The 17,148-nt window shown below is 37.3% G+C and overlaps 5 protein-coding genes and 1 non-coding gene across 8 annotated transcripts; 3 read left to right on the forward strand and 3 right to left on the reverse strand.

The window, feature by feature from the left end:
- Positions 1-151: 151 nt before the first annotated feature.
- Positions 152-1,987, forward strand: LOC103957507 (auxin-responsive protein SAUR22-like). Its single transcript, XM_009369679.2, has one exon. The coding sequence runs from the start codon at positions 259-261 to the stop codon at positions 775-777; it is 519 nt and encodes a 172-aa protein (XP_009367954.1). The 5' UTR covers positions 152-258; the 3' UTR covers positions 778-1,987.
- Positions 1,988-2,307: 320 nt separating this feature from the next.
- On the reverse strand, positions 2,308-3,291 carry LOC103957508. 2 transcript variants are annotated; one of them, XM_009369681.3, is made up of 3 exons: positions 3,071-3,291; positions 2,837-2,979; positions 2,308-2,487 (listed from the first exon to the last, which is right to left on the reverse strand). In XM_009369681.3, the coding sequence occupies exons 1-3, from the start codon at positions 3,204-3,206 to the stop codon at positions 2,404-2,406; spliced, it is 363 nt and encodes a 120-aa protein (XP_009367956.2). In that variant the 5' UTR covers positions 3,207-3,291; the 3' UTR covers positions 2,308-2,403. The 2 variants fall into 2 exon arrangements, with proteins under 2 accessions (XP_009367956.2, XP_048437952.1); XM_048581995.1 differs by having other exon boundaries at positions 2,781-2,979.
- Positions 3,292-3,454: 163 nt separating this feature from the next.
- Positions 3,455-5,600, forward strand: LOC103957509. Its single transcript, XM_009369682.3, has 3 exons — positions 3,455-3,674; positions 3,960-4,203; positions 5,009-5,600. Exons 1-3 carry the CDS (start codon positions 3,606-3,608, stop codon positions 5,350-5,352), a joined length of 657 nt encoding a protein of 218 aa, XP_009367957.1. The 5' UTR covers positions 3,455-3,605; the 3' UTR covers positions 5,353-5,600.
- Positions 5,601-5,790: 190 nt separating this feature from the next.
- Positions 5,791-5,916, reverse strand: LOC125480258. Its single transcript, XR_007260641.1, has one exon. It is a non-coding gene; the product is annotated as a small nucleolar RNA snoR77 (small nucleolar RNA).
- Positions 5,917-7,247: 1,331 nt separating this feature from the next.
- LOC103957512 (L-arabinokinase) lies at positions 7,248-14,843 on the forward strand. The gene is made up of 29 exons (XM_009369685.3): positions 7,248-7,545; positions 7,639-7,746; positions 8,083-8,151; positions 8,300-8,383; positions 8,531-8,607; positions 8,766-8,832; positions 9,038-9,095; positions 9,212-9,279; positions 9,364-9,426; positions 9,522-9,575; positions 9,667-9,769; positions 9,852-9,961; positions 10,307-10,426; positions 10,513-10,569; positions 10,842-11,008; positions 11,094-11,256; positions 11,450-11,533; positions 11,746-11,871; positions 12,133-12,263; positions 12,337-12,418; positions 12,556-12,643; positions 12,806-12,849; positions 12,946-13,041; positions 13,138-13,214; positions 13,346-13,543; positions 13,696-13,861; positions 13,960-14,031; positions 14,310-14,513; positions 14,588-14,843. The coding sequence occupies exons 1-29, from the start codon at positions 7,438-7,440 to the stop codon at positions 14,711-14,713; spliced, it is 2,970 nt and encodes a 989-aa protein (XP_009367960.1). The 5' UTR covers positions 7,248-7,437; the 3' UTR covers positions 14,714-14,843.
- LOC103957511 (AIG2-like protein D) lies at positions 14,777-16,221 on the reverse strand. Of its 2 annotated transcripts, XR_668717.3 has the most exons (6): positions 16,007-16,221; positions 15,842-15,914; positions 15,657-15,755; positions 15,383-15,466; positions 14,937-15,135; positions 14,777-14,906 (listed from the first exon to the last, which is right to left on the reverse strand). XR_668717.3 is itself a non-coding variant. In XM_009369683.3 (5 exons), the coding sequence occupies exons 1-5, from the start codon at positions 16,162-16,164 to the stop codon at positions 15,022-15,024; spliced, it is 528 nt and encodes a 175-aa protein (XP_009367958.1). In that variant the 5' UTR covers positions 16,165-16,221; the 3' UTR covers positions 14,777-15,021. The 2 variants fall into 2 exon arrangements, 1 of the variants encoding a protein (XP_009367958.1); XM_009369683.3 differs by having other exon boundaries at positions 14,777-15,135.
- Between the last annotated feature and the right edge of the window lie 927 nt (positions 16,222-17,148).

Raw genomic sequence — 17,148 nt, forward strand, 5'->3', positions numbered from 1 at the left:
AACATTATAATACTGTTTTTTTTTTCAAAACACTTTTACAAAAAAGTTTACCAAAACATTCTACTGCTTTATTTCACAGTTGCTTATTCTTAGATGACAGTAAAAGTAATTTTTTTTTCAAAGCAGCAATACTAAACCAGTCCTCAACCGCTATAAATTGAAAGCATCCGTCTCAAATGAACAAAAGGGAAGCAATTTCACAAAGCACTTTCACAAAAAGCTAGCTGTCTACATTGACAGTTTGGTTCAAGAGTAACAATGAACAACACCATGGATTCAAAGAAATCAAACAAGATCAGAGACATTGTCAGGCTCCAACAGATTCTCAAAAAGTGGAGAAAGATTGCTAACTCATCAAAAGCAATATCCACCGCCACCACTACCTCTTCCACCAGCAAGAGCATCAAGTTTCTGAAGAGGACACTTTCTCTGTCTGAAAAAACAACCACTTCATGTGAAGCCTCAAACAATGCTGCTGTCCCAAAAGGCTACCTTGCTGTCTGTGTTGGGGAAGAGCTCAAGAGGTTTGTCATCCCAACTGACTACTTGGGTCGGCCAGCTTTCCACATTCTGTTGAGAGAGGCGGAGGAGGAGTTTGGGTTTCAGCAGACCGGCGTTTTGAGGATTCCATGTGAGGTTTCTGTGTTTGAAGGTATTCTGAAGATGGTGGAGGAAGACAAGGACTTGTTCTTCAATAATATGGTGGGAGGTTGCTCAACAGCATCAGATGGCCAGCTCAACTTTTCTCACCACCTAGAAAACCCAATGTGCATATAGGGTTTTGATCTTCTTCTTCTTTTTTTCCCTTTTCTTTACTCCTCAAGATCTTATCTTTCAGATGAGAAGGAGGTGAAAGAAATCTGAAGTTGAGTTACGTAAATTATCTTCTGATGCATTTTGTCAGGCATCCAATCCCAATTCAACATCTGATTTTCTGAGGCATCTAATCTACTATTTTGGTAGCAGAACTGCTACGATATGGTACTGTACTTACAGCTTATATTAATAATACATATATAGACTAGCACTAAACGTTAATCAATTAGTAAGATAATCACTCATATGGACATCTAATCGAAGCAGTCATAGTCAATAATCTAAGATCATCCATTAGATTTGGAAATCAAAAGGTATCCAATTAAAAAAAATGAAACGTTGGGAAAAAGAGGTTGGTTCAATCAAAAGAAAAAAGAGGCTTGGTCAATATTTCTCCTGGTGACACCAATAAAAAATGTTTAATAACGTCTGTCAGGACAGTTTCATGAACTTTGAAAAAGGATAACAGCAGATAAATTAAATTTGTAGATAAAATTTACAAATAAATAACGTATCATTAATAAAAATCAGCACGTTCATCAATGTTTAAGTAATAATTCAATTAACTTTCATATCATTTAATTTACAAAATTTAATTTCTATAGTATTACTTCTTTAAAAATACCCATAGTACTAGCAAGTACTATTAACACCGAAAGTGTTGTCAGATAATAAGAGCCTCCAGATTTTCAATGCTTACATTCTACGTAAGTTTGTTGTCAGCAAACCACTCGTCTGAGTTTGCCACCTATATACTAAATTATAAGAAAATATTAACTCAAGTCATGTGTACGCATGTGTAGATTAATTCAGATCCAATAACGGTCCTAACTAGACGTACAGAGATCGTAGCATGGTTTAATTATTATTGTATATATACTCTACAGTTGGTATCCTATGTCTGCGATGCAGAAAGTCGGAAACAAAATGCTTAGTTTAAAGACTTTCGGATGCGTAAAACAATACTATATTGCAGACATTTTGCACTTGCATCAAGTAATAAACACCGAAAATCTACCATTGGCAGATTTTAGTTTCACAATTTGCTCGTTCATGTGCATTCTTCTGTTTCAAACTTGAGGAAGCAAAGCCATGTGTCAATGGTGACAATCAAGGCAAGGAAAATGTAAGATATGATGCAGTTTGAGTTGAAAAAAATCCACAGTAAGGTCCTGTAAAACGGGCTGAATTTTCATGAAAACCTGGGGTTAGAGTTGTAACTCCCAATCAATCTCTTGCAAAACTTTTGAAAAAAAAAAATCTCTTACAAAACCATTAATCTGAACGACGAAGAAAGAATTTTATGTAAGTCTATATTGATAAAGTCGTTTTATATCAATGATATAAAATATGTGTAAATTTACATAGACAACAAAAACCAGAAAACGGTTTTCTCATTTTTCACTTGTAAATTGCTTCCTCTCAAACAAAACTATGCAAACATAAAACATGAGAACCTGAAAAATGAACATAAGCTGTGCAAAAATTGGAGGAATTCGACAATCATATCACATTCATGTATTGGCGGAGGAAAGAATCACACTCGAAATTTCACGTGCAGCGTCTTTGATACAAGAAATTGGAGGCTTAAATAGACACCTTCTCACCATCATTGTAATTTGGGAATGTGACACATTTGAATGCCTTGCGCTTTGAACACAACTGACCAATCTGCATTCACATAAAATATAGTTTATTAGAATAAAAAAACACACCGACAACTCCAAGTTTTACACAGAAACACTTCAATAAATGAACTGAGGAAAACACGATCGTCTATTCACGTATCATTCTCTAATTGATTATTAGTTGTTGAAACCTTTTTTCCTTATCAAGTTAGTCTAATTTTTTCACTAGATTATTGCGTTTGAAGTGTTTTTCTAAATTATAATTTTTTAAGGAGTACATGTAAAACAAAAAACCTAAAAATCAATATTTCACTTCAAAGTCCATAAAAATCAAACCTCTCAAACAAAAAATTCTTGGGTTTTGTGAGGAGGAGGAGGAGCTCAAAACTCACAGCTCTGCAAGATGGGCATCGAAGATAGATTCGATTGGTCTCGGATTTCACATTCGTTTTCTGCCCTTTGCAAAAATCGCAAAGCAGCCACCCTATCCCGTTACAATCCTCGCAGAGAATAGCCATCTCAGCCTTGCAAAAAACTGGAACCAAATCAGTCGGACTGTAAATAAGTATACACTTCGGCTGTTCTGCAGTTGCAGGAAAACGACTTGGCAGTTTCAGTTTGCTTGCCTCTTGTTGTTGTTGGACGATAGGGCGAGCAATGCGGGGGCTCGAAGAAACGACTTGTCGCTGGCGGCGAGGAGGGAGAAGTACGTGGAGGAGTGAGGTTCCGGGCGGCGACGAAGGACGTCGTCGTCCCCGTCATTGGGATTGGCTTGCAGCTAATCTTCTCGTTATCCGAATAGCAGAGGTGTAGTCTGACGTGGCTACTAAATTACAAGATTGCCACTCCACCAATGCAAATTTGAAGTGGTAATTCAAATTGTTTGAGGATATCGATTTGGGCCTTTTCCGATACATGGGCTTTCATTGGGGCCATCGACTTGGGCCTTCTCCGTATATTATGGGCGGGAAGTGTTCTTATTAGTGAAAGATAAGATATTGGAAGAAGGTTGGAGAAACCCCCAGAAGAAACCACCCACCATAACCAAAACCAAATAAATAAAAATAAAAATAAAATCCTAAAACTGAAAATCCAGACGGTGCGAAGCACGTGAAGCGGACGGAGAGAGAGAGATTGAATTAGGGTTTTTGAATTGCAGAGATGAAGCGCAAAGACTATGAAGAATTAGACGACGACTTATTCTCTCCTTCCTCAAAATCCAGGAGACTGGTAGGCTCTCTGCGCTCCCAATTTTTCCTTTTTTTTTTTTTTTTTTTTTTTTTTTAAAGGTTTCAATTCCCAATTTCCCAGCAATTTAGGGTTTGTTCCCGCGCTTTTTCCTCACTTTTATTCAATTCTCAACAATTCGTTACCAAAATTTTATGTTATGGTTACGGACTATTAATTCGTTACCAAAATTTTATGATATGGTAATGGACTACGACCCACTTTCTGTCTCTCAAAATTGTTGCAGTTTTTGATGTAATTATTGTTTTTTGTTGTGGAATTTTGAAGGATGCTGGGTTATTTGCAACTTTGAATGAAGACCAAAGTAGTGCAGCTCAGGTGTTTGATGAAAAGCCAGCACCAGAAACCAGTGTTGTGATGCAAACAGATGATTTGCCAACGGACCCTTTGCCTTCAGGGGATGAGAAGGCTCTTGTGCTCTATAACCCCGCGAATACGCGGATTTTCAAAGCACCCGATTCGCAGGATTTCTCTGTCATTGTGAATTCGGACTTGATTCCAGGTTTAAGGGGTAAGCCTCTGGATATCTGTATTGCTGTTACATTATGGACGAAGAAATTTAAGATTACTAAGAAATGTTAAAATGACGGGATTTTATTTTCTAGAATTTGTGGATTTTCTTATTTGGTTAACAAAAAAACAATGGAATTGAATACATAATTTGTTATTTTTAAACTCTAAATCATAGGAATTGGAAAATGACACTTATTTACATGGAATTTAAATTTGGGCATCGGAGATTCCAAATTCCAAGTTTTTTTTTACGCAGAAATTCTAAATTTCTATATTTATGAATCCAAACAAGGCTGTTGGTGCATGTCAATTTATAAATTATGATTATCTAAATTTCAAGTTTATTTTCCTCATCCAAACGTAGTGTTAGTGTTACTCTTTCAGAACCATGTTTTAGATATGTGGCAAATCGTTGTGATTATATAATCTAATTTCAAGTTACTAGTATGTCAACTGTGAAAGCTTTTTGAGCTGCCTAGGTTCATTCGTTGTGGGACGAGTGAATTGACATAGTGAATGAATCTGTTTGTGATCTTTTTGCAATGTGTGTTGATATTATCAGTAACCTTTTGATGGAGATGACTAGGTGGGTGCTATGCTTTGTTTAAATCTGTTTTGTGTACCGTTGTAAGCTTATTCTTCGATGTAATCATATGTCAAAGTTATCATGTTCACAATTCAGAAAAACATGAAGAACGGTGATTTGTTTTCATTTCTTAGAATGAACAGATATTTGTGGTATCCATCTGAGCTTTACTTGAAATTGATATCATGCCTTTTACTAACCGAATTGTTTCTGGCAGATCATATTTATTCATGGGGATATTCAAAATTGCTAAAACCGGTAGAGGATCCTGGATCCAATGAGAAAAACAAAGAAGTTTCAAATGGGTGTATGGCTGTTGTTCCCTGGGTTGCACCTAACTTCCCACCAGCATCAAGAGATGAGACACAGGCTGCAAGCCAGTCGGAACCCATGGAACTTGAAATGATGGACACCGATGATAATGGTTACAATGGCACGGAAGCATCAGGGTTTGGTGGAACGATGATGGAAGGACCCGGTGGGATACAACACTGGCAGGAACAGCAGTTACATTGGATGGAGCCACAGCTCATCCAGAACAATTATACTCCGGTCACTTAATATAACTCGCAACTTACAACAACTTTGGTTGAGCTGTGCATTCTTTAGTTCTTCGAAGACACCTAGTACCGGTCTAGTATTTTGTTCAAACTGCAATGGTTATGCTGCTGATGAATTCTGCCACTTCTAGGGAAATTTTGTAAATTTAATCCGTGGAAAGTCTGAGTTGCTTTCGGTTTCATCCCCAGTTTTGAGATAAATCGTGTATTGTAGGTCAATTGCGGAATAAATCTCAATGTTAAAGTTAATTTCTGGACCAGATCCTAATTCATTCGCCTTTGATTTATTCAATCAAAATTATTAAACGAGGTATAGGTGTGAATGCATGCTGAACGCTGAAAAAAAAAAATTGAAAATGCAAAAATCACTTGCTATCGAAGAAAAAAAAAAAAAAGTGAAAATCACTTACTATCGTAGAAATTCTGAAAATAATTATGAAATGTACTGATGCCTACTAGACAAGCTTCAAAGATGGAAATCTCAGCTAATCTGAAGAGCAAAAGCAAATCGATATACGAGCAGTTAAACGCCTCCCAAGCTATCGTCATCGCAAGGGGGCTGCCTGAATTACCACTCGATTCCAATACCAAAATCCATAGATTTGAATTTAAATAAATAAAAATGGGGAAAGAAATACCAAAATCCATAAATTTGAATTTAAATAAATACGGGAAAATGTATCAACCTCAACAGAAAAAATCGCCAGAGTAAATAAAAATATCGTAGCGAAATTGGGTGAAAAGGTTGAGAGGTTGATGTAGGGAAGCTGCATTCATCTCTATGGCACCGTTGTAAATAAGCCAAAGAGCCAAACTCCAGCCCCATAAAAATCATAATTCAATTCGCCTACATTTAAATTTCACAAAATTCAAGATGCAAAACATAAACCCAGAAACCCTAAAACAGAGAAACACAAGAAGCAATTAGGGATTCGGCTGAAAGGGAATTGTAAGGCTACACTGGCGACCGGTATATAAAGGGAGGAGAAACCCTCACGGGGATACGAAATTACAGATATGTACATTGGAATATTGATTCTTCCAAGGCCCAAACCAATTTCTTCCTTGAAAGTAATGCTCCAATGTTGCACCTGTCTTTCATTTTTCCTGGGCCGGATTTGAATTTTGACAAGGACAAATGGACTTGACCCACGACAAAGGGCAAGAGTGGATTGGTGCAATGCATGCGAAAGAGAACATTGCATGTTAGGAGAAAGAAAAAACGTGTTTTGCTACTTAGTATTACAATCTAATAGTATTTTTCTTCATTTGTAAGTGTGAGGTTTTAGGTTCGATTCTCGCCAAAGAGAATTTGAACCGCATTTTTACTAGCTCATTATGAGGCTTCGTCCACTTCATCACCCTCTTAATGTAAATAATATTGTTTGGTAAAAGAAAGGTAGCATGTTTTAAATAATTGGATGTTGATATGAGATTATTTATCCGTTAATTTACTGGATTAATACAATACAATTTGTCAAAACAACAAGTCAACATGAACATAATAAATGTATTGCATTACTTTCATTAATACAATTGATAGTGTATCCGTGTCATATAATGTCTGCGTACAGTTTACTACAAATATACGATTCCAGTCATGGATGGTTACTTGAGATTCCTCCCAACAAATTGGGCCTCAATTCGGGAAACATTATTGTAAAGAAGTTATTCGAACAAACCACCAACCAATTATCCCCTTTATCATCCTCTCTTCTCCAGCCCAAATCATTGTCGCCCGGATTCTTCGGAAAACGGAGCTGTTTCGGATTATACGACATCGGAAAGCGCGAAGATCGCCCATCCTAACTGACGTGGCATTGACGTGTATTATTACCTAACTCTAGCCGCGGAGCTGAAGAAAGAAAGAAGAAGAGGATAAACATCAAATCAAAACCGGCAAAAACCCGCTCCTCAATCCCTTCGTAATTATTCCAAAAACGACACCCGTCTCTATTTTCTTATCCTTAATTACGTAATTACCCAAACGCTTCTTCTTCTTCCTCTATAACTGACATTCTCTTCTCCTCCTCCGCCGCAGCCACCAACTGCTATTTTCTAGAGAGAGAAAGAGGGGAGAGAGAGAATGAGGATTGACGAAGAGAGCGAAGGAGTGTCGGCGTCGAGGAAACACCTGGTCTTCGCTTACTACGTCACCGGCCACGGCTTCGGCCACGCCACTCGCGTCGTCGAGGTCAATTTCTCACTCCAATCAGTCAAACTTTTCAAAATTTTTTGTGTCGAGTTTCCATTGGCTGCTGATCAGCGCCGCATTCTGTGAGTGTAGGTTGCGCGGCACCTGATTCTCGCCGGCCACGATGTCCATGTCGTCACGGGAGCTCCAGACTTCGTCTTCACTTCCGAGATTCAATCGCCTCGCCTCTTCATTCGAAAGGTAACGCTTTTACGTGTTCAGGCTCGCAATTTGCATGTTTATTTATCAAAATTACAATTTTGTAGAATCAAATTGTGATTGTTGATAATTTTAGCTTGAAATTAGTAATGTAGCAGTGGAAATTCACTAATTTATGTAATGGTAAACAAAATTATGATAATTTATATGATTTTTGATATTTTAGCTTGAACTTAGTAGTTTTGCAGTGGAAATTTTAGTGATGTAATGTAATGGTAAACAAAATTGTGATAATTTATATGATTTTTGAAGATTTAGCCTGAAATTAGTGATGTAAAGTTGAAATTTTGGCAATATATGGAATGGTGTGGATTTTAGGTTCTTCTGGACTGTGGAGCTGTTCAGGCAGATGCTTTAACAGTTGATCGTCTTGCTTCCTTGGCGAAGGTAGCGACTAATTTCTATCTGCTGTTTTTTTTATTGTATTTTTTATACCGGCAATGAAGTAATGTTGCTTTTCGATTTTGTTTTTCAATTATTCCTAAATTTTGGCTATTTTTGTTGTGTTTGCTTTTCTTTTGCTTGGCTGTGTTAGTATTCGGAGACAGCTGTGGCACCTCGGGCTTCAATCTTGAAAACAGAAGTGGAGTGGCTGACCTCCATCAAAGCTGATTTAGTGGTACTTAAAATGCGCTTCTTCTGTGGTTTTGTTATTCATTGCTTTTTAGTCGGTTAAGCATGAATTGAAGGGAACTTGGATTTGTGTTTATATTTCCCTGATGATCTTGACTCTGATTGATATCTTGTTCTACTTGTACAAGAACAGGTCTCTGATGTTGTTCCAGTTGCGTGCCATGCAGCGGCTGATGCAGGAATTCGATCTGTTTGTGTCACCAACTTCAGGTATCTTGCTATTACTAGCATTCGATTTTGCTCCAACTCTCATAATTTTTAAATGTAAAAGCATATCTTGAAGTGATAGTTCCAGTTATGACTTATGATGATCTTGAGTTGTCCAACCATTTTTTGAAACTCTCTCTGCTCTTTGTTGCTCTATACAGTTGGGACTTTATCTATGCAGAGTATGTTATGGCTGCTGGAGATAATCATCGTTCAATCGTTTGGCAGGTGACCTTCCTGTGCTTTAGACTGAATTATTTACTTTAAGATTTTAGTCATTTGCTCATTGCATCTCACCCACTCTCTCCATTTGATATGATCCAGTCTGTGTCTCTATATATCAATGTAGGATGTGAAACATACTTAAAAGTGATAATAAGTTCACATATGGGTTCTTGATGTTCCTGTGTAAATTTCCTCTGTGTCAATATAGATAGCAGAAGATTATTCCCACTGTGAGTTCCTCATCCGCCTCCCAGGATACTGCCCAAGTATGTTGCTTTCTACCCCAAGACAGTGGCTTCCTTGTGTTTATTTATCATTGTTCTCTTTTTGGTTCAGGGAATTGTTGATTAGTTTACCTCCTATTGTTGTTATGACTTTGCAGTGCCTGCTTTCCGTGATGTAGTTGATGTACCTCTAGTTGTGAGGAGGTTTCGCAGATCCCGCAAAGAGGTTTTCATCTATAGATCTTTAACAAATCACTTTCATTGTTGATTAAATTGATCGCATTGATTTTTCATTCTTTTCCTGGTATAGGTGAGGGAGGAACTTGGAATTGGAGATGATGTAACTCTAGTCATCCTCAATTTTGGTGGACAGGTGAAATTGCTGTTTTAGTCATGTATTTGGTTTCACAAAGAAACCACTTTGTGAGTGTGTATATTCTTATTGTACTTGTATTTCTCTATCTGCAGCCAGCAGGCTGGAATTTGAAGGAAGAGTTTTTACCCCCTGGATGGCTGTGCCTGGTATTTTCATAGCATATGTCCTACGTTTTCGTTCTGTCTAATGGTGCTCAGATATTTTATAACAAAAAAAGGTTTTTGTTTTTCGATTCAGGTTTGTGGTGGTTCTGACACCCAGGAGCTTCCGTCAAATTTCATAAAGCTTGCAAAAGATGCTTATACACCTGATTTTATGGCAGCGTCTGACTGTATGCTTGGTAGAGTATGAAACTATTTTGGCGGGAAGCTTATGTTGAATGGATAGAGATTGACATTTTTTTTTGGTTCATTTTATTTCAGGAAAAATTGGATATGGCACTGTGAGTGAAGCTCTTGCATACAAGTTACCTTTTGTCTTTGTACGCAGAGATTATTTCAATGAAGAACCTTTCTTGAGAAATATGCTTGAGGTATGAATATGATCCCCTATCTTACAAAAGAATAATAGAACACGTCATGTTGAACAATGACGTATACACAACACATGTCGTGTGCACAACGCATTTATGTTCAACAATGATACAAGTAATTTTGGGCTCATTTAGTATCCTTCTTGGATTCAATTTTTTTGTTTTTAAATAATTGATGAATGCAGTTAAATTACTTAAGACCCATAACAACCCCTTATATTTTGTTGAAGTCTGTGACCCATTGATTTCCGATAGTAAGCATGATTAAGAATCTCTTTCTTTCCTCTCTTATATTCTTGTCAAGAATCTGATACTAGTTGGGTTTAAAATAATCTCTTGTAACAGTATTATCAAGGTGGCGTTGAGATGATTAGGAGGGACTTGCTCACTGGTCACTGGAAACCTTACCTTGAGCGTGCAATCAGTTTGAAGCCATGCTATGAAGGAGGTATCAATGGTGGTGAGGTACCATTGTTGTTTCTGGAATCCTATGATTAGTTATACACTTGTGTTTTGCATCTGTGTGGTAATGTACAATTTGGAAATTATAGGTGGCAGCTCACATCCTGCAGGAGACTGCTATTGGGAAAAACTATGCATCAGATAAGGTAATTAAACTTTCAGAATTGGTAATTTTAAGAAAAAGGAGTATAAAATCAACTCGTAGATTTCAGAACTCAATACCAAATAGTTTTATTACCACTATCAGTCTGACACAAATTTCGTGTGGAAATTAATTAGCCAAACTGTGCAAAGCCAACAATAAAAGGTCTAAGGTTGGTTGGCAGAAGACTCATTTGAACAATTTGTCAAAAAAACTACTATGTTTCAATGAAATAAACTCACATTTTGATTCCCCTTTTCTCATACTAAAATGTAGCTAAGTGGGGCAAGAAGATTGCGTGATGCCATAATTCTAGGGTATCAACTACAGAGGGTACCTGGACGTGATATGGCAATTCCTGAATGGTATGCAAATGCGGAAAGTGAACTTGGAATTGGATCACCTACTTGCAAAGTGAGCGAGAAGAGCTCCCTAATGAACTCGTGAGTTGCATCTTCTATCACTCTTGTTTTTATGCAAGAATTAATTGGATACTTCATATTAACATCAATGCAACTCTATTTTTAGATGCACTGAAGACTTCGAGATTCTTCATGGAGATCTTCATGGTATTTCAGATACAATGACTTTTTTGAAGAGCTTGGCAGAACTAGATTCTGTTTATTACTCTGAAAAAACTACTGAGAAGCGCCGGGAGCGCAAGGCTGCAGCTGGACTCTTCAACTGGGAGGTCTCACTTGGTTCAACTAAAATCTGATAGGCTTTGTCTTAAGTTTTAAATTTTTTATAACCATATCAGCAATGCCAGTATTGTTTAGAAGTTTGGCTGAGGAAAATTGTAGATGTTTTTCATATTTTTTCAGAATCTGAATTGTTTTTACAATGATTTTTCTGAGTAATTGTAATTGATTTTTGGGACACAGGAAGAAATTTTTGTGGCAAGAGCACCTGGACGGTTGGACGTAATGGGAGGGATTGCTGACTATTCAGGAAGCCTGGTCTTGCAGGTTTGTCTCTGTACTATTTGATGGATATTTGTTGTTCTGTCTGCTAAGCCTACTCTTGCCACTTGGTGCAGTGTACACATGTGTGCGCACTCTCACTGGCACGCAGACACACACATATTGTTGAAAACAGAAACCTAGCATTCAAACTAGACTCATGGGACAAAAACCTTGTCTTTCCTCCTGACAGTTTCTTCTGATGTTTTCTCTCACAGATGCCGATAAAGGAAGCCTGCCATGTTGCTATACAACGAAATCATCCAAGTAAACATAGGCTCTGGAAACATGTCCTGGCCCGGCAGCAGGCAGAAGGACGAAAACCAACACCTGTCCTGCAAATTGTAAGTTTAAGCATTAAGAGTCAATATGTCTCTTAAGTATAGGAAGTGGGGTTGTCTTTATCTTTGGGAAGTGAGAAAGGTTTAGACTGTCGATATAGTTTCTCCTATTGACACAATAACATCTGGTTGTTAATTTTCAAAGTTATCCCAACAGCTTATGGAATGATGCCTGTGTGTAGGAAATACCTGCTTTTAAAAATAGAAATAAATATAATTGTCATTACCATTACCATTACCATTTTCATATATTGGTTGTATCAGGTCTCATATGGTTCAGAGTTAAGCAACCGTAGCCCAACATTTGACATGGATCTATCTGATTTTATGGACGGAGATAAACCAATGTCATATGAGAAGGCAAAGAAATACTTTTCACAAGATCCATCCCAAAAGTGGGTCAATCATCCTTCTTCAATTTGTCTGTATCTGTAACTTTGTAAACTACTTACATGGTTTCAATTTCAGGTGGGCGGCATATGTTGCAGGTGTCATTCTGGTTTTGATGATAGAACGAGATGTACGTTTTGAGGACAGCATCAGTTTGCTGGTATGTGTAGGCATTTTTGTTTAGAATACGTTGATTTGTTCAGTTGATATATAGCGTACTCTAAGGTTGCTTACAAATAGCTTACTGTCATATATTATGACCATAATGTTGACATCTCCACTTGCAATAACATACAGGTTTCTTCCTCAGTCCCGGAAGGCAAAGGTGTCTCTTCTTCTGCTTCTGTGGAAGTTGCTACCATGTCTGCCATAGCTGCTGCCCATGGTATTTTCATTATTCAAATTAGCTTTTTTTAGCTATTCTAATTGTATATTTAAGAACAACAGAAGCAGTCCTTTTTAGGTGCTTACATAATTATGTTTTAAAATTTATTATCATATAAAGCAATGGAAAACAAATGACTGAAACCGACCCTGTGCTTTGTAGGATTAAGCATCAGTCCCAGAGATCTTGCTTTACTTTGCCAAAAGGTTGAACCTTCAGCACAGTATATAATTAACGTAGACTGCTTTTCTTTTGATATTTTCATTGTGTTCATAATTTTGATTATTCTAGTTGTATATTAGGTGGAGAATCATATTGTTGGAGCACCATGTGGTGTGATGGACCAGATGACATCTGCATGTGGTGAAGCAAACAAGCTTCTTGCGATGGTGTGCCAGGTATCCGCTATTGATGTTGCAGAGAACAACCATCTTGCTGCATTTCTCATATAGAGATATTATGTCATTTATTTTTTTGTTTGATTCTCCCTACAGCCTGCTGAGGTTCTTGGACTTGTAGAAATTCCTGGCCATGTTCGCTTTTGGGGAATTGATTCAGGAATAAGACACAGGTTATCCATGACACATCGTCTTATATATATCAACTAAACTATCTTTAACCTCATTACCAAAATCATATTTTTTGTCCCTAAAATCAAATAAGGAATTGCACTTGAGTCTTGCCGTTTTTCTTCTTGTATAGTGTTGGAGGTGCGGATTATGGATCTGTTAGAATAGGTGCCTTTATGGGTCGGAAGATGATAAAGTGCGCAGCATCTATGATTTTGTCTCGATCATCATCAACTGCATATGGGACAATCGATGAGTTGGAGGATGATGGTTATGAACTACTTGAAGCTGAAGCTTCATTAAATTACTTGTGCAACCTGCCACCTCATAGGTAATATTCTCCACCAGGACTTTTTAAGAAACTCATTAAATATTAAGGTTCACTTACTGGCCAAAAAACAAAGGCGAAGTTTTTAGCTAAATACCTTACATCTGTATTGATCATGTAGAAGTTTATTTATATTTTCATAACTTGAATTTCAGATATGAGGCTCTTTATGTTAAGGTGCTTCCTGAAACTATACTTGGTGAAACTTTTCTTGAGAAGTATGATGATCACAACGATCCAGTTACAGTAATTGATCCAAATTGCAGCTACGTAGTGAGATCACCTGCTAGACATCCTATATATGAAAATTTCCGGGTTAAGGTTAGTACCGGAATATTATATGACGATACTTTTGTTTCTTGTTTTATGGACTACTATTTAATCATCTAAGTTATTTTTGGTATTTACTTGATGTGTAGACCTTCAAAGCACTGCTAACATCTGCAAATTCAGATGATCAGCTTACAGCTCTTGGAGAATTACTGTATCAGGTATGTACAAGTTTCTGATTTTGCAAGATAGTTGAAGAAAACTTGAAAATTAATGCGCTAAAACAAGTTCTAGTTTGGGCAAGTTGAAAGATCATTTCTATATGCCAGTTACCTGCTCGTGAAATAAAGAAAGAACGAGATGCGCACCCATAAAATTTGAATCATGATATGTTACTTGAATATAGGTTCAGAACATATTATGTATTGGTTCCATGTCACCTACAAATCTCGGTCTACTAGTTAGCTAGCCAGTACCCGAACATAATCTTCTTTTGCAGTGTCACTACAGCTATAGTGCTTGCGGACTTGGCTCTGATGGAACAAATCGGCTTGTACGGTTGGTACAAGAGATGCAATATGCTAAATCATCTAAATCCGATGATGGGACGTTGTATGGAGCCAAGATTACAGGTGGAGGTTCCGGTGGAACGGTTTGTGTTGTCGGAAGGAATTGTCTGCAGAGCAGCCAACAAATTTTGGAGGTAATTCTATCAGGAAGAGATTTTTTTTTATTAAGATCGTCACTGCAGTAGCTAATAGATTTTGATCTATGCAGATTCAGCAGAGGTACAAAGATGCAACAGGGTATCTGCCATTTATTTTCGAGGGCTCGTCGCCTGGTGCCGGCAAGTTCGGGTATCTAAGAATACGCCGCCGTGTCTCCGTCGATCCGAATGAGTAATGTATTGGAGTATAAATTGTCTTGTAATTTGCCTTAATTTAAGCCGTCGATTCAAGGATCACATTTGGTACAAGTCTCTTGCGGACGTATAAGATTATTCCAAGTCCAAATAATAGTTGTTCTTGATCAATGCCTCAAACAAGTATAGAAACCTCCAATTATTACGAAATACACTGAATACGGATCACAGAACAACATACGCTGTTTATACGGATCACAGAACGACATACGCTGTTTATACGGATCAGAATCTACAACTGAATCTAGGATTATGACGCAGGTGGATTCTCGCGATCCTGCTGAAAGAACTACTCGTCTGTTGCAACCGTTGGCTTTGCTTCGGGCAGCTCCAGCTTTTCCATAAAACCCGAAGTCATCTTGATCATCTTGACGAAATCTTTCATGTGTAGTTGTTTCCATTCCTTCTCATTTTAAAGGGATCAAACCAACCAGGAAAGTCAGACAAATGTAAAGAGAGCGCTAATGCTAACCAAAATCGATAACATTAGAACGTTCTTTAATAGGTTCTCTTAAAGATCGTTTGATAACCATTTTGTTTTCAGTTTTCAATATCTATACACGAACTCGAACAGAAAAGTAACTTTGTTCCATTTCGTTTACTTATTTTGTTTCGATCCTCCTAAGAAGTAAGAAGAAAGAAGAGTTTACCTCGAAATCCCAGTCTCCGTACAAGTTTGGATCATTTTTGTTGCTCCAAACGTATGCTTGAACAAGCAAGCTCTCAGAAGTATCCTGCAGAAAAAAATTGCCGCCCTCCATCAAGTCCACAAAATTTGTTTGGATCATTTTGGTGAAAACATTTTTGTGACCAAATACCCTAAACCTTTCCCAAGCAGTGTCTTCAATCTGATATTCTCATAGCATTGTATTGTAGGCAAGTAAATATTTACCATCAAGTGAGTAAAAAGTAAAAAGTGAATACCATCAAAGATACATCAACAGTGCTTCTTTCATACTCAGGCACAGCGCCCTCAAATTCATCTAAAATATGTAATTCAGGATCTGTGATGCCCAACAGCACCTGCAGAAAACACACACACAAAAAAAAATTACTTTGATTATGTGATTAATTATGTAATCTAAACTTGATTAACAACGATAACTTGCCTTGCCGGCAACTGTTTTATTCTCGACGGGTAGAATCGCCGGATAAACTCTTTCTTTGATGCTGTACCTATGACTGCACGTTCATTTCCACATCAGCATTATATCATCTCATCGAATTATATTTATCTGAGAGAGAGAGAGAGAGAGAGAGAGAGAGAGACTGACTGGCCATTGAGGAGGGCAGGGGAGGATTGAGGGACGCGATTTAAGAGGACACGGCAGACATCCTCCGCCATGAGGCTGCCGTACACGAACACCTTGTGGGGGCTCTGCGACTGACCACCTACGTTCGCCACCACTGAACTCGTCGCACCACCACTCATCTCTCTCTCTCTCTCTCTCTCCCTCGAATACTGGAAGTGTGAAATTCAGGTGGTCAACTTTTCAGCTCGTCATACTTGTTCACCATAGCATATTATAACCACTACACGACAATGATACCATTATTTTTTTTATTTAAAATTTTTAGATGCCTTATGAGAATAAATACGATTGGTTGTTATTTATATGATGATAATTACGTTTTCTACTTAATGCATACGAGCCTTCATGCAAGCGTGTAACCGCTACACGATAATAATATTATTAATTTTTTATTTAAAATTTTTAGATGCCTTTTGAGAATAAATACGATTGGTCATCATTATATGATGATAATGATGTTTTCTACTTAACGCATACGAGCCTTCATGCAAGCGCGTAACCGCTATACGACAATAATATCATTAATTTTTTTATTTAAATTTTTTAGAGGCCTTTTGACGACCATTTATATGATGATAATGATGTTTTCTACTTAACGTATACGAGCCTTCATGCAAGCGCGTAACCGCTACACGAGACGACAATAATATTATTAATTTTTTTATTTAAATTTTTAGATGCCTTTTGAGAATAAATACGATTGGTCGTTATTTATATGATGATAATGATGTTTTCTACTTAACGCATACGAGCCTTCATGCAAGCGCATAACCGCTATACGACAATAATATCATTAATTTTTTTATTTAAAATTCTTAGATGCCTTTTGACGACCATTTATATGATGATAATGATGTTTTCTACTTAACGCATACGAGCCTTCATTCAAGCGCGTAACCGCTACACGACAATAATATCATTAATTTTTTTATTTAAATTTTTTAGATGCCTTTTGAGAATAAATACGATTGGTCGTCATTTATACGATGATAATGATGTTTTCTACTTAACGCATACTAGCCTTCATGCATGCGCTCACACGCATGCAGAAGATATTTTTTGAATACACTCTTTAAATGTATTTATATGCGTAAATTGACAAA

Source organism: the organism of the source record quoted next, unplaced genomic scaffold, assembly GCF_019419815.1.
Source record: "Pyrus x bretschneideri cultivar Hongxiangsu unplaced genomic scaffold, Pyrus_bretschneideri_v1 Contig1, whole genome shotgun sequence".
NCBI lineage: Eukaryota > Viridiplantae > Streptophyta > Magnoliopsida > Rosales > Rosaceae > Pyrus > Pyrus x bretschneideri.

Coding starts and splice junctions, on each gene's coding strand:
- LOC103957507 (XM_009369679.2), top strand. CDS start 259: ATGAACAACACCATGGATTCAAAGAAATCAAACAAGATCAGAGACATT.
- LOC103957508 (XM_048581995.1), bottom strand. CDS start 3,206: ATGACGGGGACGACGACGTCCTTCGTCGCCGCCCGGAACCTCACTCCT. Junction 2,980..3,070: donor TCGTCCAACAACAACAAGAG/GCAAGCAAACTG, acceptor ATTTGGTTCCAG/TTTTTTGCAAGGCTGAGATG. Junction 2,488..2,780: donor AAGAATTTTTTGTTTGAGAG/GTTTGATTTTTA, acceptor ATGTGAATGCAG/ATTGGTCAGTTGTGTTCAAA.
- LOC103957509 (XM_009369682.3), top strand. CDS start 3,606: ATGAAGCGCAAAGACTATGAAGAATTAGACGACGACTTATTCTCTCCT. Junction 3,675..3,959: donor CCTCAAAATCCAGGAGACTG/GTAGGCTCTCTG, acceptor GGAATTTTGAAG/GATGCTGGGTTATTTGCAAC. Junction 4,204..5,008: donor CTTGATTCCAGGTTTAAGGG/GTAAGCCTCTGG, acceptor TGTTTCTGGCAG/ATCATATTTATTCATGGGGA.
- LOC103957512 (XM_009369685.3), top strand. CDS start 7,438: ATGAGGATTGACGAAGAGAGCGAAGGAGTGTCGGCGTCGAGGAAACAC. Junction 11,009..11,093: donor AAGAGCTCCCTAATGAACTC/GTGAGTTGCATC, acceptor CTCTATTTTTAG/ATGCACTGAAGACTTCGAGA. Junction 14,032..14,309: donor TTGGAGAATTACTGTATCAG/GTATGTACAAGT, acceptor CTTCTTTTGCAG/TGTCACTACAGCTATAGTGC.
- LOC103957511 (XM_009369683.3), bottom strand. CDS start 16,164: ATGAGTGGTGGTGCGACGAGTTCAGTGGTGGCGAACGTAGGTGGTCAG. Junction 15,756..15,841: donor ATAAAACAGTTGCCGGCAAG/GCAAGTTATCGT, acceptor TGTTTTCTGCAG/GTGCTGTTGGGCATCACAGA. Junction 15,136..15,382: donor ACGGAGACTGGGATTTCGAG/GTAAACTCTTCT, acceptor TAAAATGAGAAG/GAATGGAAACAACTACACAT.